The 22,628-nt window shown below is 45.2% G+C and overlaps 2 protein-coding genes across 4 annotated transcripts in view; one reads left to right on the top strand and one right to left on the bottom strand.

Moving 5' to 3' along the window:
* The window catches only part of COG6 (component of oligomeric golgi complex 6), a 74,516-nt gene extending 71,217 nt beyond the window's left edge, over positions 1-3,299 (bottom strand). Inside the window, exons 1-2 of one of the 2 annotated variants that reach the window (XM_039915014.1) lie at positions 3,131-3,299; positions 354-497 (exon numbers count right to left, since the gene is read on the bottom strand). In XM_039915014.1, the coding sequence (XP_039770948.1) occupies positions 354-497; positions 3,131-3,271 (285 nt within the window). In that variant the 5' untranslated portion in view covers positions 3,272-3,299. The remainder of the gene's footprint in view (positions 1-353; positions 498-3,130) is intronic. The other variant, XM_001512585.6, reaches the window with a different exon arrangement.
* Positions 3,300-17,500: 14,201 nt separating this feature from the next.
* The window catches only part of LHFPL6 (LHFPL tetraspan subfamily member 6), a 108,786-nt gene continuing 103,658 nt past the window's right edge, over positions 17,501-22,628 (top strand). The window contains exons 1-2 of one of the 2 annotated variants that reach the window (XM_029048441.1): positions 17,501-17,707; positions 18,510-19,002. In XM_029048441.1, the coding sequence (XP_028904274.1) occupies positions 18,618-19,002 (385 nt within the window). In that variant the 5' untranslated portion in view covers positions 17,501-17,707; positions 18,510-18,617. The remainder of the gene's footprint in view (positions 17,708-18,509; positions 19,003-22,628) is intronic. The other variant, XM_001512017.4, reaches the window with a different exon arrangement.

Here is a 22,628-nt window from a genome sequence, read left to right as displayed (position 1 = left end):
GACAGCTAATTCTCAGCTGTGTATTCTTTTTCCCAGGGTGTAGTGTAGAGCTCTGGACACAGTAAGTGCTTCACGAATACTATTACTTCGGCTGATTTAGAGCAGCCACCCAAGGACAGGTATCTGAAACCAGGGCATGCCACTAAATTTCTTTCCCAGCTGAAAGTCAATTGGGAAAAGAAGCACTACTCGCTAGAAGAATTATTCTCAAAAGAAATCCCTGGAGTTCAATCTTCCTAAGACCAGAAAGGATAGGGGTTCTCAAATACCCAAAGTTATCAAATGGATTAAAACAGATCATTTAAATTACTGCCCAAAGAGTCAATATTTTAAAATGAGTTGCAAACATTTACCTCCTTCACCTTCTTGAAAATGCTAACAAATTCCTCATTGATGGCTAAACTTCTGCGTTCAATGTCTCCACGTAAATTTCTTCTGGTCCGCAAGCTATTCTCAACAAAAAAGGTTGAAAGGGCCTTGAGAGCTTCCAGCATCTCCTGTATGATATAAATGTATATGTATTTTAAAAATTACAATTCTACAATGACAACTAATGCTGTATAATTTCAATACTGACTAGCTCTGCATGCTCCCATTAAACATGGTATTTAAAGACAGGGACCCAAACATGGCTCTTCAACTTTAACTTTAGAAGTTTAGCATTTAATGGGACAAGATAAAGTTATTAAGAGCACACCTGGCACACTGAAACCATGGGGGAAGTGAGAAAGGTAGAGTCAACAACCAGTGAGTGATTAGTTTGTTTGAAAGAACTAAGCAAATACTTGTTAAGCCTTAGTCATATTTTTTACATGTTCCTGCTCCGTATTTTTAAATCTTAACTCTGATAAAATATAGTTTGGGGAAAAAGCGTTTTGGTTTTTTCTTTAAACACCTACTCGACACATTTTTCTCCCCTAAATTCAATAGTATTTATTTATAGTATTTATTTATTGAGCGCTATGTGCAGAGTACTGTACTAAGCGCTTGGAATGGAAAATTTGGCAACAGATAGGGACCATCCCTGCATAATAATAATAATTGTTGTTATAACAATTTATTAAATATAACAATATATATTTGTTATAAGAAACCATTAAATATTGTAACAATTATATTATTACACTATATACTGTATAATAATTAATATTATAACAGTCATATGGTATATTATTTAGTATATGATATGATTGTTATATTATTTAGTATATAGTATATGGTATTATTATGTAGTATATAGGATAATATAATTGTTACAATATTTAATGGTTTCTTATAACTAATATATATTATACCATATACTATATAACATGATTTTTATATTATCTATTATATAGTATAATAGCTATTGTATAATATTGTTACACTGTAATATAATGCCTATATTATATTTATAATAATATTGTATTGTATATCATTATTGTATCATATTACTTGTTATATAATAATCATATTTAATGACTTATAACAAATTAGATGGTTATATATTGTTATATTTAATGACTGTTGTATTATTTTATATTACATAGTAATATATAATAATAAGATTGTTATAATAATGTTACAATGACAGGCTCCCAAGGGATATTAGCAGTTGGGCAGGAGGGGAAGAGAAGCAGCACGGCCTCCCCCGAGGCTGTGGGTTCTAGTCCTGACTCTGCCACTCGTCTGCCATGTGACCTTGGATAAGTCACTGCACTTCCTTCCCTCGTGGGGAAAAGGAGGGGGGTGGAGTCTGGGAGCCCCACGTGGGACCACCTGATTAGCCAGAACAATGCTTGGCACACAGTCAGAACCGACATTTGGATTGTGATCAGGGCTGGGTGGGGAGTGTGGCGGGTGGAATAATAATAATAATGTTGGTATTTGTTAAGCGCTTCCTATGTGCACGGCACTGTTTTAAGCACTGGGAGAGAGACAAAGTAATAATAATAATGTTATTTGTTAAGCCCTTACTATGTGCAGAGCACTGTTTTAAGCACTGGGGGAGAGACAGAGTAATAATAATAATAATGTTGATATTTAAGCGCTTACTATGTGCAGAGCACTGTTTTAAGCGCTGGGGGAGAGACAAAGTAATAATAATAATGATGTTGGTATTTGTTAAGCACTTACTATGTGCAGAGCACTGTTTTAAGCGCTAGGGGAGAGACAGAGTAATAATAATAATGATGTTGGTATTTGTTAAGCACTTACTATGTGCAGAGCGCTGTTCTAAGCGCTGGGGGAGAGACAGAGTAATAATAATAATGATGTTGGTATTTGTTAAGCACTTACTATGTGCAGAGCACTGTTTTAAGTGCTAGGGGGGAGACAGAGTAATAATAATAATGATGTTGCTATTTGTTAAGCGCTTACCATGTGCAGAGCACTGTTTTAAGCGCTGGGGGAGAGACAGAGTAATAATAATAATGATGTTGCTATTTGTTAAGCGCTTACTATGTGCAGAGCACTGGTCTACGCACTGGGGGAGAGACAGAGTAATAATAATAATGTTGATATTTGTTAAGCGCTTACTATGTGCAGAGCGCTGTTCTAAGCGCTGGGGGAGAGACAGAGTAATAATGATGATGTTGATATTTAAGCGCTTACTATGTGCAGAGCACTGTTTTAAGCGCTGGGGAGAGACAGAGTAATAATAAGTGATGTTGCTATTTGATAAGCGCTTACTATGTGCAGAGCACTGTTCTAAGCGCTGGGGGAGAGACAGGGTCATCCCACGAGGCTCACAGTCTTAATCCCCATTTGACAGATGAGGTCACTGAGGCACAGAGAATGATAATGGTGGTATTTGTTAAACGCTTCCTATGTGCAGAGCATTGTTCTAAACACTGGGTAAATTCAGGGTAATCAGGTCGTCCACGTGAGGCTCCCAGTCTTCATCCCCATTTTACAGATGAGGTCACTGAGGCCTGGACTAATAATGATAATGTTGGTATTCGTTAAGCGCTTCCTCTGTGCAGAGCACGGTTCTAAGCGCTGGGGGAGACACAGGGTCACGAGGTTGTCCCACGTGAGGCTCCCAGTCTTCATCCCCATTTGACAGATGAGGCCCAGAGAAGGTGAGCTGCCCACAGTCCCACAGAGGCGGGATTCGAACCCGTGACCTCGGCCTCCCCAGCCCGGCTACCTTGTCGTTGTCGAGCCGCGTCTCCAGGATCTTGTGCAACTTGCGGGACAGGGGGTTGTTGCTGTGCGCGGCGGGGCCGGCGGCGCCGTTCCCGGGGGGTCCCGTCAGGGCCCCGTCGCCGCCGTCGGCCATGGCGGCCATGACGGCCTCGGCGCCGTCTTCCCGCCCGGCCCACCCCCCGCCACTGCGCAGGCGCCGCTCTCGGGGTGCGCGTGCGCCGTGGCCCCTCAGGGGACCCCCCCCCTTCGCACGCGTGCGCCGTGGCCCCTCAGGGGACACCCCCTCCCCGCGCGTGCGCAGTGGGCCCCCCCCGGGGACCCCCCCTCCCTCCCACCTCACCCCACAGCCCCCCCTCACCGCCGCCTTCTGTGCGCATGCGCGGGGCCCGTCCTGGCTCCACCGTCATTCATTCATTCAATAGTGTTTCTTGAGTGCTTACTAGGTAATGTTGGTATTTGTTAAGCGCCTACTATGTGCAGAGCACTGTCCTAAGCGCTGGGGTAATAATCATAATAATGTTGGTATATGTTAAGCGCTTACTATGTGCAGAGCACTGTTCTAAGCGCTGGGGTTATCATAATGTTAGTATTTGTTAAGCGCTTACTATGTGCAGAGCACTGTTCTAAGCGCTGGGGTAATGTTGGTATTTGTTAAGCGCTTACTATGTGCAGAGCACTGTTCTAAGCGCTGGGGTTATCATAATGTTAGTATTTGTTAAGCGCTTACTATGTGCAGAGCACTGTTCTAAGCGCTGGGGTTATCATAATGTTGGTATTTGTTAAGCGCTTACTATGTGCAGAGCACTGTCCTAAGCGCTGGGGTAATAATAATCATAATGTTGGTATTTGTTAAACGCTTACTATGTGCAGAGCACTGTTCTGGAATCAGGTGGTCCCACGTGGGGCTCCCAGTCTTAATCCCCATTTTACAGATGAGGTAGCTGAGGCACAGAGAAGTTAAGCGACTTGTCCACAGTCACACAGTTGACAAGTGGCGGAGCCGGAATTCGAACCCATGACCTCTGACTCCCAAGCCCGGCTCTTTCCACTGAGCCACGCTGCTTCTCTAGATTCACCAGCTTGTCCCACGGGAGGCTCACAGTCTTCATCCCCGTTTTACAGATGAGGGAACTGAGGCCCAGAGAAGTGAAGCAACTTGCCCACACCCAGCTGACAAGTGGCGGAGTCAGAATTCGAACCCATTACCTCTGACTCCCAAGCCCGGGCTCTTTCCACTGAGCCACACTGCTTCTCTAGGGCTTGGAATACAATAATAATAATTTTGGTATTTGTTAAGCGCTTACTATGTGTCAAGCACTGTTCTAAGCGCTGGGGAGATACAAGGTAATTAGGTTGTCCACATGGGGCTCACAGTCTTCATGCCCATTTTACAGATGAGGTAACTGAGGCCCAGAGAAGTCAAGTGACACATTCGGCAACAGAAAGCGACCATCCCAGCCCAATGACGGGCTTGCAGTCTGGTCAGGGGCGACGGATGGACAAAAACAAGGCAAGATCATCACAATAAATAATAATGCTGGTGTTTGTTCAATAGTATTTATTGAGCGTTTACTATGTGCAGAGCACTGGACTAAGCGCTTAGAATGGACAATTCGGCAACAGAGACAATCCCTGCCCGACGACGGGCTCACAGTACGTCACGGAGGCACAGAGAGGTGAAGTGACTGGCCCAAGATCACACAGCAGACCGATGGCGGAGCGGGAATTAGAACCCACGTCCTCTGATTTAAGCACTTATTGTGCTTCAAACACTGTTTTAAGCGCTGGGGTAAGTACACGTTAATTAGGTTGGACCCAGTCCCTGTCCTGCAAGGAGCTCACAGTCTAAGTAGTAAGTCTTCTGAATAATTAAAAAGCAATAGGAGGAGGAGGAATATCAGCAGGAGCATTAAATGAGCACCCACTTTGTGTGATCTGCTGTAGTAGGCACTTAGAGAGCACAAAATCGTGAAGGGATACGATCCCTGCCCACCACGAGCTTACACTCTAATTCTGTGTGCCCCTGGGCAAGTTGCTTAACCTCTCTGTGCCTCAGTTTGTACATCAAGGCCTTTTAATTGAAAATTAATGAATAAGGAATTGATTTATATTGATGCTATTGTTGCCTGTCTACTTGTTTTGTTTTGTGCTCCGGCTCCCCCTTTCTAGACTGCGAGCCTGTTGTTGGGTAGGTTGTCTCTATTTGTTGCCGAATTGTACTTTCCAAGCACTTAGTACAGTGCTCTGCTCTCAGTAAGCGCTCAGTAAATACTAGTGAAATGAATCTGTGAAATGGTGATTCAATACCTGTTTTCCTTCCTCAGACTGTGAGCCCCAGGTGGGACAGAGACTGTGTCCGATCTGTGTCTGAGAAGCAGCATGGCTTAGTAGAAAGAGCCCGGGCTTGGGAGGCAGAGGTCATGGGTTCTAATCCCGGCTCTGCCACGTGTTAGCTGACTTTGAGCAATCCACTTCACTTCTCTGTGCCTCAGTTACCTCATCTGTAAAATGGGGATTAAGACTGTGAGCCCCACGTGGGACAACCTAATTACCTTGTACCTACCCCAGGGCTTCGAACAGTGCTTGGCACATAGTAAGTGCTTCACAAATACCGTCGTTATTATTATTATCTGAATATATTGCATCTACCCAGCACTTAGCACAGTGCCTGGCAGGTAGTAAGCACTTAATAAAGGCATAATTATTATTATTAAGTGCTGGAGTTGACGGGGCCTAAGGTAGATGCTGGTCAGTCAATAGCGGAAAGCTTGTTGGAGAAGGTGGGATTCGACCAATGTCGATGCCGTCTGCAGCGTGATTATACTTTTAGGGATTGATTCCCGTTGAGATTTTAGTGCCATCCTTGGCTAAATTAAAAAAGAAATGCAAGTGTGGGATATGAAAAACCGCTCATGATGAATGCTTTATGCCAAATACAAGAAAAGTGCATTTCTTGTTATTGAATTCTGACAGATTTTGATGCTGGCATTAGGAGATTCTTGGAATACCTGTAAGGTAGGATTCAGATCGTGAGAACAAGTTCATTCGCGACTGCTGATTTATGGGCCATTAATTTTTGACTTACATGGATGTAGCTCTGTTGTGGAGCAATTTCTCTTCAATCCTGGCACCACTTATTAATATTAATGGCAGATTTGGGAACAGCATTCTGGGAATGCATTTGCGACAGAGCAATCCCTCATTTTCATTTTAAACGTCACCTGAATACTTTTTTTGGCCAATTAATGGTACTTATTGAGCGCCAACTGAACGCAAGGCACCATACAATGCGCTCAGAACCCAAAGCAGGCATTTTGCCTTTCCCCGTGAGCCTTCCGGCAGGTGACGGTACCAAGTGATGGATAAGCACGTGGCTTAGTGGAAAGAGCCTGGGCTGGGGAGTCAGAGGTCGTGGGTTCTAATCCCGGCTCCGCCACTTGTCTGCTGTGTGACCTCGGGCAAGTTACTTCACTTCTCTGGACCTCAGTTACCTCGTCTGCGAAAATGGGGATGAAGACTGTGAGCCCCACGTGGGACAATCTGATCACCTTGTATCCTCCCCAGCCCTTAGAACCGTGCTTTGCACATAGTAAGCGCTTAACAAATGCCATAATTAATCAATTAAAAATGGGGATTAAAAATGTCAGCCCCACGTGGGACAACCTGATGACCCTGTATCTCCCCCAGCGTTTAGAACAGTGCTGTGCACATAGTAAGCGCTTAACAAATACCATAATTATTATTAGACTTGAGTGACGTCTAATACACTGCAGTTGTGGGACTGTGAGCAACGGGAAGCGGCGGAGGAATTTTCGGGATGAGGCGATCCTCACCATCACCACTGGGTGGCAGTATACCCTAAGGGCAAATAGTCCCCTTTGGGATAATAATAATAATGTTGGTATTTGTTAAGCGCTTATTAGGTGCAGAGCACTGTTCTAAGCGCTGGGGTAGATACAGGGTGATCAGGTTGTCCCACGTGAGGCTCACAGTTAATCCCCATTTTACAGATGAGGGAACTGAGGCCCAGAGAAGTGAAGTGACTTGCCCACAGTCACACAGCTGACAAGTGGCAGAACTGGGATCCGAACCCCTGACCTCTGACTCCCAAGCCCGGGCTCTTTCCATTGAGCCACACTGTTTCTCTCACTCTTCTTCTACTAAGCGCTTGAAAAGCAACGTGGCTCAGTGGAAAGAGCCCAGGCTTGGGAGTCAGAGGTCATGGGTTCGAATCCCAGCTCTGCCACTCGTCAGCTGTGTGACTGTGGGCAAGTCACTTCACTTCTCGGTGCCTCAGTTATCTCATCTGTAAAATGGGGATTAAGACTGTGAGCCCCACGTGGGACAACCTGATTCCCCTGTGTCTACCCCAGCACTTAGAACAGTGCTCGGCACATAGTAAGCGCTTCACAAATACCAACATTATTATTATTATTCCAGGGACACTGATTCTCTGCTGGCCAGTCCCCAGTCGGACATTTTTCCCTTTCTACCAGCACCATCCTCTGCGGAAAAATCCATTTTTATAGCAAAAGACGGCCCCCCCCCCACCAAATGACAAAAAATCACCCCTTGAGAGAATTGCCTAAGAATTTTGTTTCAACACATTGTTTAGGCCAATATAAATACCTCTAGGCGTTACCATTCCCTTCTTGCTTAAGGGAATTTTAGCTATTCCTTTAAAAGGCATTAGCCATAAATATTTGTTTCTGGAGAAAAACATTCCTCTAGGCCATAAGCTCCTTGTGGGGAGGGGACTTCTATTCCAACTCTGTTGTATTGTTCTCTTCCAAATGCACATAGTAAGCACTTGGTAAATACCACTGGTTGATTTTTTGTGGAGGGAATTGTAGTGCTTATGGGGAACTGCAGTCAGGAAAAAGAAAGTGACCAACATCTTCCTAACTGCCAGAAAGCGATCCAGTTCTTGGGTCTAGGTCAGGGCTTGTCCCCTGATAGAGCACCACCTGGGAGTCAGAAAGATCTGGGTTCTAATCCCACTTCGCCACTTGTCTGCTGTGTGACCTTGGATAAATCACTTCACTTTTCTGTGCACTGTCCCGTAAGAAGCAGGGAAGAGTTCCAGGCCCCAGGAAGAACGTGGGCAAAGGGGAAGGGGTTGGTGGTGGGTTAGAGATCGAAGTATAAAACAGGTGGGTGAGCAAAATATGCGGGTTGGAGTGGAATAGGAAATCAGTGAGGGTAGATAAATGATTGCCTTAAAGCCCGTGGTGAGGAGTTTCTGTTTAATGTGGAAGTGGGTGAGCAACCATTTTTTGAATTGCTATTTGTTATCTCACTTTCACAACCTCGAGGTCATAGGTCAGTGGCCTCCAATGAAATATTTCCAGAGTCTAATCTCAGTGTCTGAAATGATTAGGGGAGAGTAAGTGTAGTCACATAAAAATTTGCATGTCATTTGCACATAATTTGTGTGCGCTCACATCTACCGTGCCGATTCTTTTCAGGCAATTTTCAAGTTAAAATTTTATTACTGCTGCCAGGGTTGTACATTCCTAATCATTCTCTTCTTGTCTGCCCATTATATTAAAATCAAGAGTTATAGGGCAGTGAGGAGGAAGAGAGGTTTAAGGGGGAAGATGAGGGCTATACAAACATCGGTTAGATCATTATTACTTATTGTGTGAGCGCCAGGGTGACATAGATTGCTATAGCATAGAGTGCTATACACTCTGGGTAGCATGCAAAGATACTTAATATATGCTTAATATCAGAATATTATTTGGTGGTAGTGATATTTTAGTAGTGATGATAATAATAATGGCATTTGTAAGTGCATACAATGTGCCAAGCCCTGTTCTAAGCACTGGATGATAGTGATGATAGTGGTGGCAGTGCTGACGATGTTGGTGAACACTGATTTCCGTGAGTTACTGTTTTGTGTCTCAGCGTGGGGCTCTGCCTCCTCAAACGGTCTGACCTTTTGTTCCTGGATGAGATGGTAGAGATGGATTATTAATAATAATAATACTGTACTAAGCTCTGGGTTGGATCCAAGCAAACAGGGTTGGACACATTCCCTGTCCCACATGGGTCTCACAGTCTCAATCCCCATTTTACGGATTAGGTACCTGAGGCCCAGAGAAGTACAGTGACTTGCCCAAAGTCAGACAGCAGACAAGTGAAGGACCAGAATTAGAACCCCTGATCTTCTGACTCACATGCCCGTTCTCTACCCACTACACCATGCTGCTTAGCTGGGGAGGGTAAATTGGAGTGGGAACCACTCAGCTCGATTTTTGTGGAAGTGAAAAATCCCAGGTGTGTCCAGAATTCCAAAGAGAGAGTGTGTTGTTTCATAGTTTGTGGCTCCTATCAACATTTTCTCCCTCCTTCACACTTTCTTCAAACTTCCCAGCTACTTTATTTCAGTCAGCACTGGTTCCAGTCAGCCCCTTGTTGTCTGAGCAGCCTTATTAAGAAAGGATTTCTTATCGGACTGTGGGAGTGGCTAAAAAACCTGTCCTGTCCTTTCATGTGTGCAGTGGAGAAGAAAGAAGCTCTTTTTTTCACCACTCATGCAGAGATGAAATCTCACTCTGAGAACTGTCATCCCTGACTAGGAAGATGGTTCTACATATATAGTGATGAATTTTAATATTAATGATTTAAAGGATGATCCATGTCATTCTAACAGTTGCACGAACCTCAATCTTCAGAGGTAATTTATTTCTATTCTGATTGAGGCCAATACCTCCCTCTCTTTTAACGAGCAAAAAGTTAAAAGATCAAACATACAGATTAAGCTATAAATAGGTATTGTTTCAAAAAGGATATCTGTCACTGAAATGAATTTCGTTAGGAAATCATATCACAAAAACAATTAAGTATTAAAATGAGATCCTTCCAAAAATTGAAAGGCAATTAAAGCTTAATACTTGTGAGGACACGAGCCGTTCTTCTTTCTCTCTTCTAAAGCAAAAAATATTAATGATTCAGTACTAGGGTTTTTTTTCATTGGTAAAGAGAAACAATAAGAACAAAGCTACGGAGTGGCCATGCATTAAATAGCAAGATTCCAGCGCATTATGGGCCAGGAATGGGTCTGCTAATTCCCTGCATTGTACTACCCCAAGTGCTTAGTACATTCATTGCACATAGTAAACGCTCAATAAATCCCATCAATGGAATACTTTAGAGCAGTCATTCTAGATGTGGAGGGCCCAGGAGGGAAATCCCTGTTTAAAAACAAAAGAAACCGTAATTGCCAGCAGGCTATAATTCTCTTTATTTATACTGATGCCTGTTTACTAGTTTTGATGTCTTTCTTCCCGCTTCCTGACTGTAAACCCAGTGTGGGCAGGGATTGACTGTCTTTATTGCTGAATTGTACTTTCCAATCGCTTACTACAGTGCTCTGCACACAGTAAGCACTCAATAAATCCTTCAAATCTTCTCACCCTTAGACCTTAGAGTTTATTCAGAAAGCACTTCTTACAGTTCATTCTCCAAGCCTGGAGGTACAAAACACTTATCAATAAGTCTCAACAGTGCCTCTCCTTAGATCTGTAGATGTATTTCTAGGTGCAGAAACTGAGGCTGGAAAAGTTAAGTGATTTGCCCAAGGGCACAAGTGGGCCTGTGGATTAAAAAAAATCAATGGTATTTATTGAGCGCTTTCTACACGCAGAGCAAAAAAAAGGAAATAGAACCCAGGTTTCCTAACGCTCAATCCCTTGCTTTTGCCACGGGACCCATGACCTGATTCTGCTGTGATTCAGCAGTCCTGGCAGTGGGAGTTTGTCTTCAGTAAATACAACTAGAAAGTGAAGAGTATTTCTCTTCAGTAAGAAATAAGGAAAGCAATTAGGTACAGTTATATTATGCTGTGGATTCTTGTACTTACCCATGAACACAGCATAACCGTGAAATATTCTGCAGAGCCTAGTTAGTTTTTGGGTTTTTTTAAAGCTTCCCAGCTGATTGATTTGGATTAATTTACTAGGTTAAAAGGGACTATGCTAGTTTTTTTTGTTCTTGGCTGACCTGATTAGTACGGTCTTTTTGAAGTGCTCAAAGGTGCTCTTAGAGCTGACATCCACAGAAATGAGAAAGAAAATAGCCTCATCTCATCGATTTCCCCCTTTTCTTGCCAATGTAGAATCTGTCCCATGAGGAGCTAGTCCTACCCTTCAAACAAATGACCTTTTCTTCATTTAAGGGGTGTGACACCACCAGAGGGCAAAGCACGACCACTCACTGCTACTCAAACCCTGGAGTCTCTGAGGTGTATATTGGCTTTCTCCATATTTTATGGTTAGAAGGATGAGGAAGGCAGATTGCTTAGGGGATTTGTCCCAAGACCAGCAGTAATAGAGGGAAATTCATTCAATCGTATTTATTGAGCGCTTACGATGTGCTGAACACTGAACTAGGATACCATCCGAGAACTGGGTATTCCCAATCGCACTCCAGGATTGAGACTGCTTAGCAAAACTGACTTCATTAATCAGTCGGTCAATCAGTTGTATTTACTGAGCACTGTTACGTGCAGAGCACTGTCCCGAGCTCTTGGGAGAGCACAGTACAACAGAATTAGCAACCACATTCCCCACTCACAATGAGCTTACAGTCTGGTGCAGGGGGGGATGGACATTAATATGAATAAATAAGCCTTCCTGATGTGTACTCTCTCTTCTTTCCAAGACTTGCCAAAAAAAAAGACCTGAGTGTTACTGAGTTAATACAGACTCGAGAGCCAAAACAGCAACCGTTATTGTTCTCTATCTGCTCTGTTCTGACCGTGATCCTTTTGTGTAAGGTCTGTTTTGCTCTCCGGTGGATCGTCAAGCCTTCCTCTTTTAGCCGTATCATATTTAATGAGCCCAGATAGAGATGTGGCCTTCGCTGAGGAAATGCAAAAGCTAAAATAAGATCTATAGCAACGAAGCAGTGGTGCCTTATAGATCAGTATCTTATTCACTTCACATCACCCTGGGGGAAATGAAGTTTGACCTCCATTTGGGAAAATGCTTATTCAAAGACGTAGCGGGACCATCGTTCTTATGGACTGTGAGCTCCTTGTGGGCAGGGAATGTGTCTACCAACTCTATTATACTGTACTCTCTTAAACACTTAGAGTACTCTATGCACAGTAAGTGCTCAATCAATATCAATTATGGAAAGTGAAGTGGAGTTTTAAGGTCCTATTACTATTTTCAAAGCAATTGGTAGACTGCATTGGTTCATTCAGTCATATTTATTGAGTGCTTATTGTGTGCAGAACACTGTACTAAATGCTTGGAAAGTACAATTCAGCAACAAATAAACACAATCCCTGCCCACAGTGGGCTCACAATCTAGAAGGGGGGAGGCAGACATCAAAACAAGTAAACAGGCAATCATGAGCATCATTATAAATAATAAGAATTATAGATACACAATTAATAAAAATCAAAAGAATTATAATTATAAATATGTACATATATACAAAGGTGCTGTGGGGTGGGGAGAGGGGTAGAGCAAAGGGAGCAAGTCCAATATATGACAGGATGGATGAACCATTGATTCAAACCCGAATGGAAATTCTTTTCATTCTTAGTTTCATGAATTATTAAAAAGAGGCTTATATAGCTGTCCTTAGAGTCTGAAGACATCGCTACGGATGGTGAGATTTTTATCAGCGCATGGGACTGCGGTTGATGTGATTGATGTATGATCGACAATCCCTTTCATGACATGTACAGGTAATAAATACATAGAGTAAGAGAGGTGGAGAAATTTAATTTGGTAACATATGCACATAAGTCCATGTTTGAAGAGAACATATATAATAGCTTATCTCTCTTTGTGCTTTTGGATGTGGCTCAAATAACCGGCAATCTTCCTACACTGCATATACACTGTGCCGAATGTTGAACTGGCTGTTCCACTGTTGTTTACATTATTTTATTCTTGACTGGGCTAAAGACCCCATTTTCAATATCTTTCCCCTGCCTACCTTAGCACCTATTTCTCCTGTTTCCAGTTTTGGAAATTCCTCACCAGGGAACCATCAGTCGTGGACTTCAGAATTTCCGTTAGTATTTTAATCTGAGCATTTTGTAGGCATCTGTTCAGGATACTTGTAAGCAAAGTTAAGTCCATTTCACATGTCACAAATTAGCTTGATTCAAAGTTGTTTCTCTCAGGAAGGGACTCAGTTGAATTGTTTGCCTGACCATTTACTGGATTTGTTAAACCTCTACCAAATGAGATGTGAGTATAGGAGAAGCAGTGTGGCTTAGTGGAAAGAGCCCGGGCTTGGGAGTCTGAGGTCGTGGGTTCTAATCCCAGCTCTGCCACTTGTCAGCTGTGGGACTTTGGAAAAGTCACTTAATTTCTCTGCGCCTCAGTTACCTCATCTGTAAAATGGGGATGAAGACTGTAAGCCCCATGTGGGACAATCTGATTCCCTTGTGTCATCTACCCCAGCACTTAGAACAGTGTGTTTGCCACATAGTAAGCCCTTAATAAATACCATTATTATCATTATTGTGTTCTACAAGGGTTCTGGTTTAGGAGCTGGTGAATGGGTTTCTTTTCCAAAGAGCAACATACAGGAAAGTGTGCAGCCTTATGGATGGGGGTGAGGGGGGAAGGAAGTCAGTAATTCTTCTAAAATTATTTGCCTCCTTTTTATTTGTTTGCAAGTCTAACGTGAAACGGTTCTTTTTAATACTTACGTAACATAGACCCGGGAAGGGAAGAAAAGCCGAACTGTGCTACTTTGGGCCATTACATCTGTTGATGCAGCTTCCACTGAAGCATATAGCTAAAAATCCTTTCTAAACTAGAGACACATGTTTGAGCTTTAATGTGCTTGTGGCTGAAAACCCCATGGTCGGTCTCCTCTCCTCATCGGCCATTAAAGGGGTCACGACTAAGTACATTGTTAAAAAGAGTCCCATAAACCAAGCCAGTTAATTTATTGCTATTAAGTGATAGCTTTAAGAGTTCCTGACAGAATCGGATGTACCTATGTCCGGCTTTTCACTTTGTCGAATGAGTTAAATGCATTTTAACGCCGCCTCCCAGAATGTCTTTCCTTTTTTCCTTTCTGTTCGAGGGACAAAACGTGGATTTAGGTTTCCAAAAGGTGGCCAAGCAAGCATCCAGCATGGAAGGGTGAGCCTAGGAAGGGGATGAGCGTTGGTTAGACTCCTTGCAGCTGAAGCGACTTGAGGACATTAAGTGATAAGTGCCCCCTCTTCCTCCCACATAGCCAAACCCAGAATCAGGAGTGGATTTTGATTTCCACCAAAGCGAGCAGCTGGTCTGGAAACTTCCCCATTAGTCAGGTAATTTATGTCCATCTCTGTTATTTATTTGCATTAATGTCTACCAGTAAGTACGTTGTGGGCAGGGAATGTATCTTTTTACGATCCAGAGAAGCAGCGTGGCTTAGTGGAGAGAGCCCGGGCTTGGGAGTCAGAGGTCGTGGGTTCTAATCCCTGATCTGTTGCCGAATTGTATATTCCCAGTGCTTAGTACAGGGCTCCGCACATAGTAAGTGCTCAATAAATACTATTGAATGAATGAACTTGTCTGCTGTGTGGCCTTGGTTAGACCCCTTGCAGCTGAAGCGATTTCACTTCTCTGTGCCTCAGTTACCTCATCTATAAAATGGGGATTAAGACTGTGAGCCCCATGCGAGACCACCTGATGACCTGTATCTAATGCTTAGAACAGTACTTGGCACATAGTAAGTGCTTGACAAATACCATTATTATTATTAATTTGTATCTGAGTACTTATGTGCAAAATAATGCAACAAGAGCCACATTCCCTGCCTACGAGGAGCTCACGGGCTAGAGATAGTGTTGTCATCCTCTCCCAAGGGCTTAGTCCAGAGCTGTGTGCGTAGTGATGATAATAACAATGATATTTGTTAAGTGCTTCCTATGTGCCAGGCACTGTACTAAGCACTGGGGTGGATACAAGCAGATCAGGATGGACAAAATGGGGAATAATGGTGATATTTAGGCGCTTACTATGTGCCAAGCACTGTTCCAAGTGCTGGGGGGGGATACAAGGTGATCAGGTTGTCCCAGTGGGGCTCCCAGGCTTCATCCCCATTTTCCAGATGAGGTCACTGAGGCACGGAGAAGTGAAGCGACATGCCCAAAGCCCCATAGCTGACAAGTGGCAGAACCGCGATTCGAACCCACGACTTCCGACTGCCCAGCCCGGTCTCTTTCCACTGAGCCCCACTGCTTCCAGCCAGTGAGCCCCATTCATTCACTCATTCAATCGTCTTTAAGCAGCGTGGCTCAGTGGAAAGAGCCCGGGCTGGGGCGTCAGAGGTCACGGGTTCGAATCCCACCTCTATCACTCGTCAGGTGTGGGACTGTGGGCAAGTCGCTTCACTTCCTTGGGCCTCAGTGACCTCATCTGTAAAATGGGGATGAAGACTGGGAGCCTCACGTGGGGCAACCTGATGATGACCCTGTATCTCCCTCAGCGCTTAGAACAGGGCTCTGCACATAGGAAGCGCTTAGTAAATACCAATGTCATTATCATTATTCTCTGTGCCTGAGTGACCTCATCTGTAAAATGGGGATGAAGACTGTGAGCCTCACGTGGGACAACCCGATGACCCCGTATCTTCCCCCAGCGCTTAGAACGGTGCTCCGCACATAGGAAGCGCTTAACAAATACCAACATTATAATTCTCTGGGCCTCAGTGACCTCATCTGTCAAATGGGGATGAAGACGGTGAGTGTCCCGTGGGACAACCCGATGACCCCGTATCTCCCCCAGCGCTTAGAACAGCAGCGTTGCTCAGGGGAAAGAGCCCGGCCTTGGGAGTCAGAGGCCATGGGTTCAAATTCTGGCTCTGCCACTTGTCAGCTGTGTGACTGTGGGCAAGTCACTTCACTTCTCTGGGCCTCAGTTCCCCTATCTGTAAAATGAGGATGAAGACTGTGAGCCTCACGTGGGACAACCTGCTTACCCTGTAACTACCCCAGCGCTCAGAACAGTGCTCAGCACATAGTAAGCACTTAACAAACACTAACGTTATTGCTCCGCAGATAGGAAGAGCTTAACAAATACGAATGTTATTAAGTGCTTAACAAATACCAACATTATTATTACTATTATTAACAAATACCAACATTATTATTATTCTCTGGGCCTCAGTGACCTCATCTGCCAAACGGGGATGAAGCCTGGGAGCCTCACGTGGGACCACCCGATGACCCCGTATCTCCCCCAGCGCTTACAACGGTGCTCCGCACATAGGAAGCGCTTAACAAGGTCATGAGTTGGAATCCCAGCTCTGCCCCTTGTCAACTGTGTGACTGTGGGCAAGTCACTTCTCTGGGCCTCAGTGACCTCATCTGTCAAATGGGGACTAAGACTGTGAGCCCCACGTGGGACCACCTGATTCCCCTGTGTCTCCCCCAGCGCTTAGAACAGTGCTCCGCACATAGGAAGCGCTTAACAAATCCCAACATTATTATCATCATGAACAAATACCAACATTATTAAGCGCTTAACAAATCCCAACATTATCATCATCATGAACCAATACCGACATTATTAAGCGCTTAACAAATCCTGACATTATTATCATCATGAACCAATACCGACATTATTAAGCGCTTAACAAATCCCAACATTATTATCATCATGAACAAATACCAACATTATTAAGCGCTTAACAAATCCCAACATTATCATCATCATGAACCAATACCGACATTATTAAGCGCTTAACAAATCCCAACATTATCATCATCATGAATCAATACCGACATTATTAAGCGCTTAACAAATCCCGACATTATTATCATCATGAACCAATACCGACATTATTAAGCGCTTAACAAATCCCAACATTATTATCGTCATGAACAAATACCGACATTATTAAGCGCTTAACAAATCCCAACATTATCATCATCATGAACCAATACCGACATTATTAAGCGCTTAACAAATCCCAACATTATCATCATCATGAACCAATACCGACATTATTAAGCGCTTAACAAATCCCGACATTATTATCATCATGAACCAATACCGACATTATTAAGCGCTTAACAAATCCCGACATTATTATCATCATGAACAAATCCCAACATGATTAGAATGCTCTGGGCCTCAGTGACCTCATCTGCCAAATGGGGATGAAGACGGAGAACCGTACTGGGACAACCCGATGACCCCGTATGTCCCCGCAGCGCTTAGACCAGCGCTCTGCAGCTGGTAAGCGCTTCATAAATCGGTATATTAATTAGCGGAGGCCCCGCCCCCAAGTGGGCGGGGCGTCCGGAGGCGCGACGGCCATTGGCTGGCGGCCCCGCGCGTCCCCGTGGCGCGGGCTCTCCAGGAATGTGTCGGCGGCGGCGGCGGCGGCGGCGGGGGCGCGGCCCGGCCGGTCCTGTCTGTCCGTGTGTGGGTGTGTGGGTTGCGTGTGTGACGGGGGCCCGGCCCGGCCCGGCCCGGCCCCCGAAGGGCGAGGCAGGACGGGGCGCCGTTGCCCGCGCCCCCCGCTCGGTGGATGTTTGCGCTCCAGCTGCCTGTGCGCCCCCGACCCCGGAGGAGCCCGCCCTGCCGCCACGCACATGTGAGGCCCACCGCCCACCGCCCGCGGGCTGGGGAGGAGACGAGGACCGGCCGCTGCCCCGGGGCTTTGGGCTTCCCTGCTCCTGCCCCCGTCTCTGCCCTTGTCTCTGCCCCCGGCCCCATCCCTGCCTCTATCTCTGCCCCTGCCCCTGCCCCGTCTCTGCCCCCGCCACTGCCCCATCTCTGTCTCTACCCCTGCCCCTCTCTCTGCCCCTGCCCCTATCTCTACCCCTCTCCCTGCCCCTGCCCCCATCTCTGCCCCATCTCTGCCCCTGCCCCTGCCTCTGTCCCTGCCTCCGCCCCTGCCCATGCTGCCCCTGCACCTATCTCTGCCCCTACCCGCGCCCCTGTTTCTGCCCCCTGCCCATGCTGCTTCTGCCTCTGCCTCTATCTCTGCCTCTGCCCCAGCTCTGCCTGTACCCCTATCTCTGCCCAAGCTGCCTCTTCCCCTGCCTCCACCCCTGCCACCTCTGCCCCTGCCTCTGTCCCGTCTCTGCCCCTGCCGCCTCTGCCTCTGCCCCTACCTCTGCCCCTGCCTCCGACCCGTCTCTGCCCCTGCCCGTGCCCGTGCTGCCCCTGGCCCCTGCCTCTGTTGCCCCTGCCACCCGTCTCTGCCCCTACTCCGGCCTCCGTCCCTGACTCTGTCCCTGCCTCTTCATGGGCTCTACAATCCATTATGGTCCTTTTCTGAAGAAAATTGATTCGACCCACTTTTAGAAGCCAGGTCCCACTTTGGTCTGTGAAATTCTTTTATTTTATTAGTGTCATTTAATATTTATACTTCCTGCTCCGTTCCCACCCAGGGACCGTCATCCTCTCTACAGAAGATGGGACGAGATTGATCGGTAGGATTCAACCCCCCGCGTCTCCCGGTTCACAGTCCGGTCAAGCTAGCCGTGGCGAGCTGAAAGATGGCATCCAGCCTCACTTGTACGGGGGTGATCTGGGCGCTGCTGTCCTTCCTCTGCGCCGCCGCCTCCTGCGTGGGCTTCTTTATGCCCTACTGGCTCTTGGGGTCCCAGCTGGGGAAGCCGGTGTCCTTCGGCACTTTCCGCAGATGCTCCTATCCGGTCCACGACGAGAGTCGCCAGACCATGGTGATGGTGGAGGAGTGCGGCCGCTACGCTTCCTTCCAGGGCATCCCCAGCGCGGAGTGGCGGATCTGCACGGTGGTCACGGGCCTGGGTTGCGGCCTCCTCCTCCTGGTGGCCTTGACGGCGCTCATGGGGTGCTGCGTGTCCGAACTCATCTCCAGGACCGTCGGCAGGGTGGCCGGAGGGATTCAGTTTCTGGGCGGTAAGTAGCTTGTTTCGTGGCCTCTCTGGGCTCTCCTTGAGTCCTAGAACCCTGAAATCAGCTCATGGATAACATTTCAGCCCTCTTCCCGGTGAGTTCCTTGCAAGTAATTGGGACCTGGGGCTTAAAGAAGGGGTGTCAGTGACTTCTGTCAAAGTACGGTCCACCGGAAAGTCCCCAGAGAGGTTTCAAGCTTCTCAGCTCGAGCCCGTATTTGGAACGGTGTCTGTAAATCCGCTGAGATACTCAGTTGGAGAATGTAGGCTGTGTTATGCGAGGTGTCAAACAGCCCTGTTGATGGTCAAGTCAGTGATGTGTTCCCGAGTGAGAGGGTGTAATGGTTCCCGGAGCCCATATTTTTCCAAAAGTTTCTATCTCCCAGTCTTGGATGCTTTACGTGGCTCTGAATTGCTTGGGAGCAGGATAGGTATCTCAGTAGCCATTCCCTGGCAAAAAAGCAGCAAGATCTGGTGGATAGAGCACAGGTCTGGGAGTCAGAAGCACCTGGGTTCTAATCTTGGCTCTGCTGTGTTGTGACCTTGTGCAAGTCACTTAACCTCTCTGTGCCTCGGTTACCTCATCTGTAAAACGGGGATGAAGCCTGTGAGCCTCATGTGGGACGTGGACTGTGTCCAACCTGATTAGCTTGTATTTACCCCAGTGCCTGGTACGGTGCCCGGCACATAGTAAGCACTTAGCAGGTACCATTTAAAAAAAAAAATCCCATTAAAATGAAAATGTGCTACATCTGTTTGCCAGTCCTTCTGCAGAAGGTACCCACTCCTAGCCCATTGGCATTTCAGCAAGCTCGCGATGGGACTCTTGCACCCATTCGTTTGATCGTATTTATTGAGCGCTTACTGTGTGCAGATCGCTGTACTAAGCGCAGGGCACAGGCAGGCTCCGTGGAGCCCAACGTAACTCTGAAAATGGCACCGTCAAATGGAAAGGAAAATGCTTCTTGCGGTGAACGTTGCAAGGATGACTCTGAGGCATTTTGAAGATGATGACATTTTAAAGATGTTCATGCTACATCGCGTTGGCAGTTTTTAGTCACTGTGACTTCCTGGCAGCCTAAAAACTCTATTGGCATTCCCAGCTGGAACCTGTTGGTGAGCAAGGGAGATCAGTGGGAACTGGAGGGTTAATTCCAGTTCTCAAACTTCCAGGAGAAGCTGCTCGAGACGGGGAGAGAATATTTTATGAAATGAGATTTTTTCCAGCCTCTAAGAAGCTGGGTGTTTTCACTGAAAAATTCCACAAAAGGCTTGGCTCATGCTTGGGCTTTTCCCAGCAGGACTCAGTTTGCTCTTTCTGGTCATATGGTTTTAATTGGCTTCTATCCAGTTTTCCACTGTGTTTTGAGCCTCCATTCTGCAAGAGGACTGGCTGAGTTTGTCTAATTATAATGCATTCTGGTGAAATGACAACTTCCCTATGGAATATGAATCGAAGAAAAATAGGAAGAATGAAAACAAAAAGTTGGGGCGCTTTTCTTGATGTAATGGCCTGAACCCCTTCTATCAAGGGATGCAATTTTCATTAGCACATTTGGGGAGGCAGAAGATGAGTTCTTATTTTTATGATATTTTTAGAGCAAGATGAAATCCAATCAAATATCCTTGTTCAGAGATGCCCAGAATAAAGTGGGGGGGGGGGGGGGCGGACATATGTCTATCTCTATTTGTATGTGGTAAAGGTGATTGTGCAAAGGACTGACATTTTATTAGGAAACAAAGTACAGACAATGTTGCTTTACAGGCTTGATTTTAGTTATACCATCTATCTGTTCTTTTCCTCTCTTCTGATTTTTATGTTGGACAAAATAGGGAAAAAGAGAAAAATAAGCTCTATTTCCGAAAACATTCACTTGTCGGCCTGATAGGGATCAATAGAACCTTTAGAGAATTTGATACGGAAACGATATAACTTTTGGAGGATTTGAACAAGTTGCAACTGTGCCCCTGAGAGCATAAAAATGTTGAATTAAGGGTTTTCCATGGTTTTTAATAGCACAGATCATTACAATGACATGAAGCTAAGTCACATAAGTGGAAAAATGGAACACAATACCTCTTATGAAATTGAGCATTCTTCTTGAAAGGCACTTTCTCTTTGTTGTAAATTTGATCACTTTAGGTTTCTTTATCCATTTAACGGGCATTCTTGTTTGATATATTTAAAGCACAACATGAGCGCTACAAAGAGAAATCACACTCTTTGATGGCAGGGATCACGCCAGCTAACTTTCTTATACTCTTCCAAGCGTTTACTGTAGCATTTACTGTTTACACAAAGTAAACACTACCATATTTTTTTAATGTGAAAGATCGTAGGATCTGAATCAATTACATGGAATATATACGTCCTGCCTACTCCCCATTTTGGCCATGTTTAGATTATATACATATATGTATAGATACATGAGAAGCAGCGTGGCTTAGTGGAAAGAGCAGGGGCTTGGGAGTCAGAGGAGGTGAGTTCTAATCCAGGCTCCGCCACTTGTCTGCTGTGAGACCTTGGGCAAGCCACTTAACTTCTCTGTGCTACAGTTACTTCATTTATAAAATGGGGGTTAAGACTGTGAGCCCCATGTGGAACAACCTGATTACCTTGTATCACCCCCAGCGCTTAGACCAGTGTTTTGCACATAGTAAGCACTTAAGAAATACCGTCATTATTATTATTATTATTATATATGGAGAGAGAGAGAGAGAACGAACACTTTAATCCATTTCAGAAAATAAAGGACGGGCTAGTTATAAAGCATTTTATTTTGTATTCTTCCATTTATATCATTCATGGACTCAGGCGGGTGTTGATATTGGCTTAAAAGCAGAACAGGTACGTGTTGCCAATAACAGTTTACAGTTCTGGATTTTACGGTCCTGAAAGTATTGCGACTTTGAAGAATTTCTGTTAAATTGTCTCCTGAGCCTCAGGAAGTTATTCTGACTCTAACCTCTTGAGGGCACAATAAGTAGATACATAACAGTTGTCAATGATAGTAAGAAGTTCGTCTTTTCCACTTGGTTTTTCTTGCCGAACGTGACACAGATGAAAAATGCGCTATTAATAGAATGTGCTAAACTGACTCTTGAAAGGAGAGGATAATTGATAATGGATGATTAAAGAGGCTTTGTCTTCTTGAAGGTTTTTATTCATTGGCATCTTTTCCACAAGATCACTGTGACGGAGAATACTTTATGAGGCTGGAGCAAATAGAGAAGAAAAAATCTGAATTGAGTGCCGACCTAATATTTTTGAAACCCAGTGAGAGTAATATTTTAGAAATGGCCATCTCAGAGTGCTTTGCTAGAAACCGATCTCAGTAAACTCAAGGTAACATGAAAATTAAGGTAACCAAAGCAACAGACTGTAAGCTCTTTGAGCACAGGGAATGTGTCTACTAACTCTGTTGTATTGTCCTCTCCCAAGTCCTTAATATAATCCTCTATACTCGGGAACTGCTCAATAAATGCCACTGACTGACTCAATGAAGCAAGGGAAGGTACAATCCCAAAGCTTTCCGAACTTCGCCTGGGCTTCTACATTTTGCCCATCGGGCAGGTGGTTATCTAAAACTCCTGCAGTACTGGGGACAAGTAAGGGAAGGAACAACAATC

This window comes from Ornithorhynchus anatinus, chromosome 20, assembly GCF_004115215.2.
Source record: "Ornithorhynchus anatinus isolate Pmale09 chromosome 20, mOrnAna1.pri.v4, whole genome shotgun sequence".
In the NCBI taxonomy this organism is placed as follows: domain Eukaryota; kingdom Metazoa; phylum Chordata; class Mammalia; order Monotremata; family Ornithorhynchidae; genus Ornithorhynchus; species Ornithorhynchus anatinus.
Note: the sequence above shows the minus strand (reverse complement) of the source record. Positions and strands in the feature narration are given on the sequence as shown.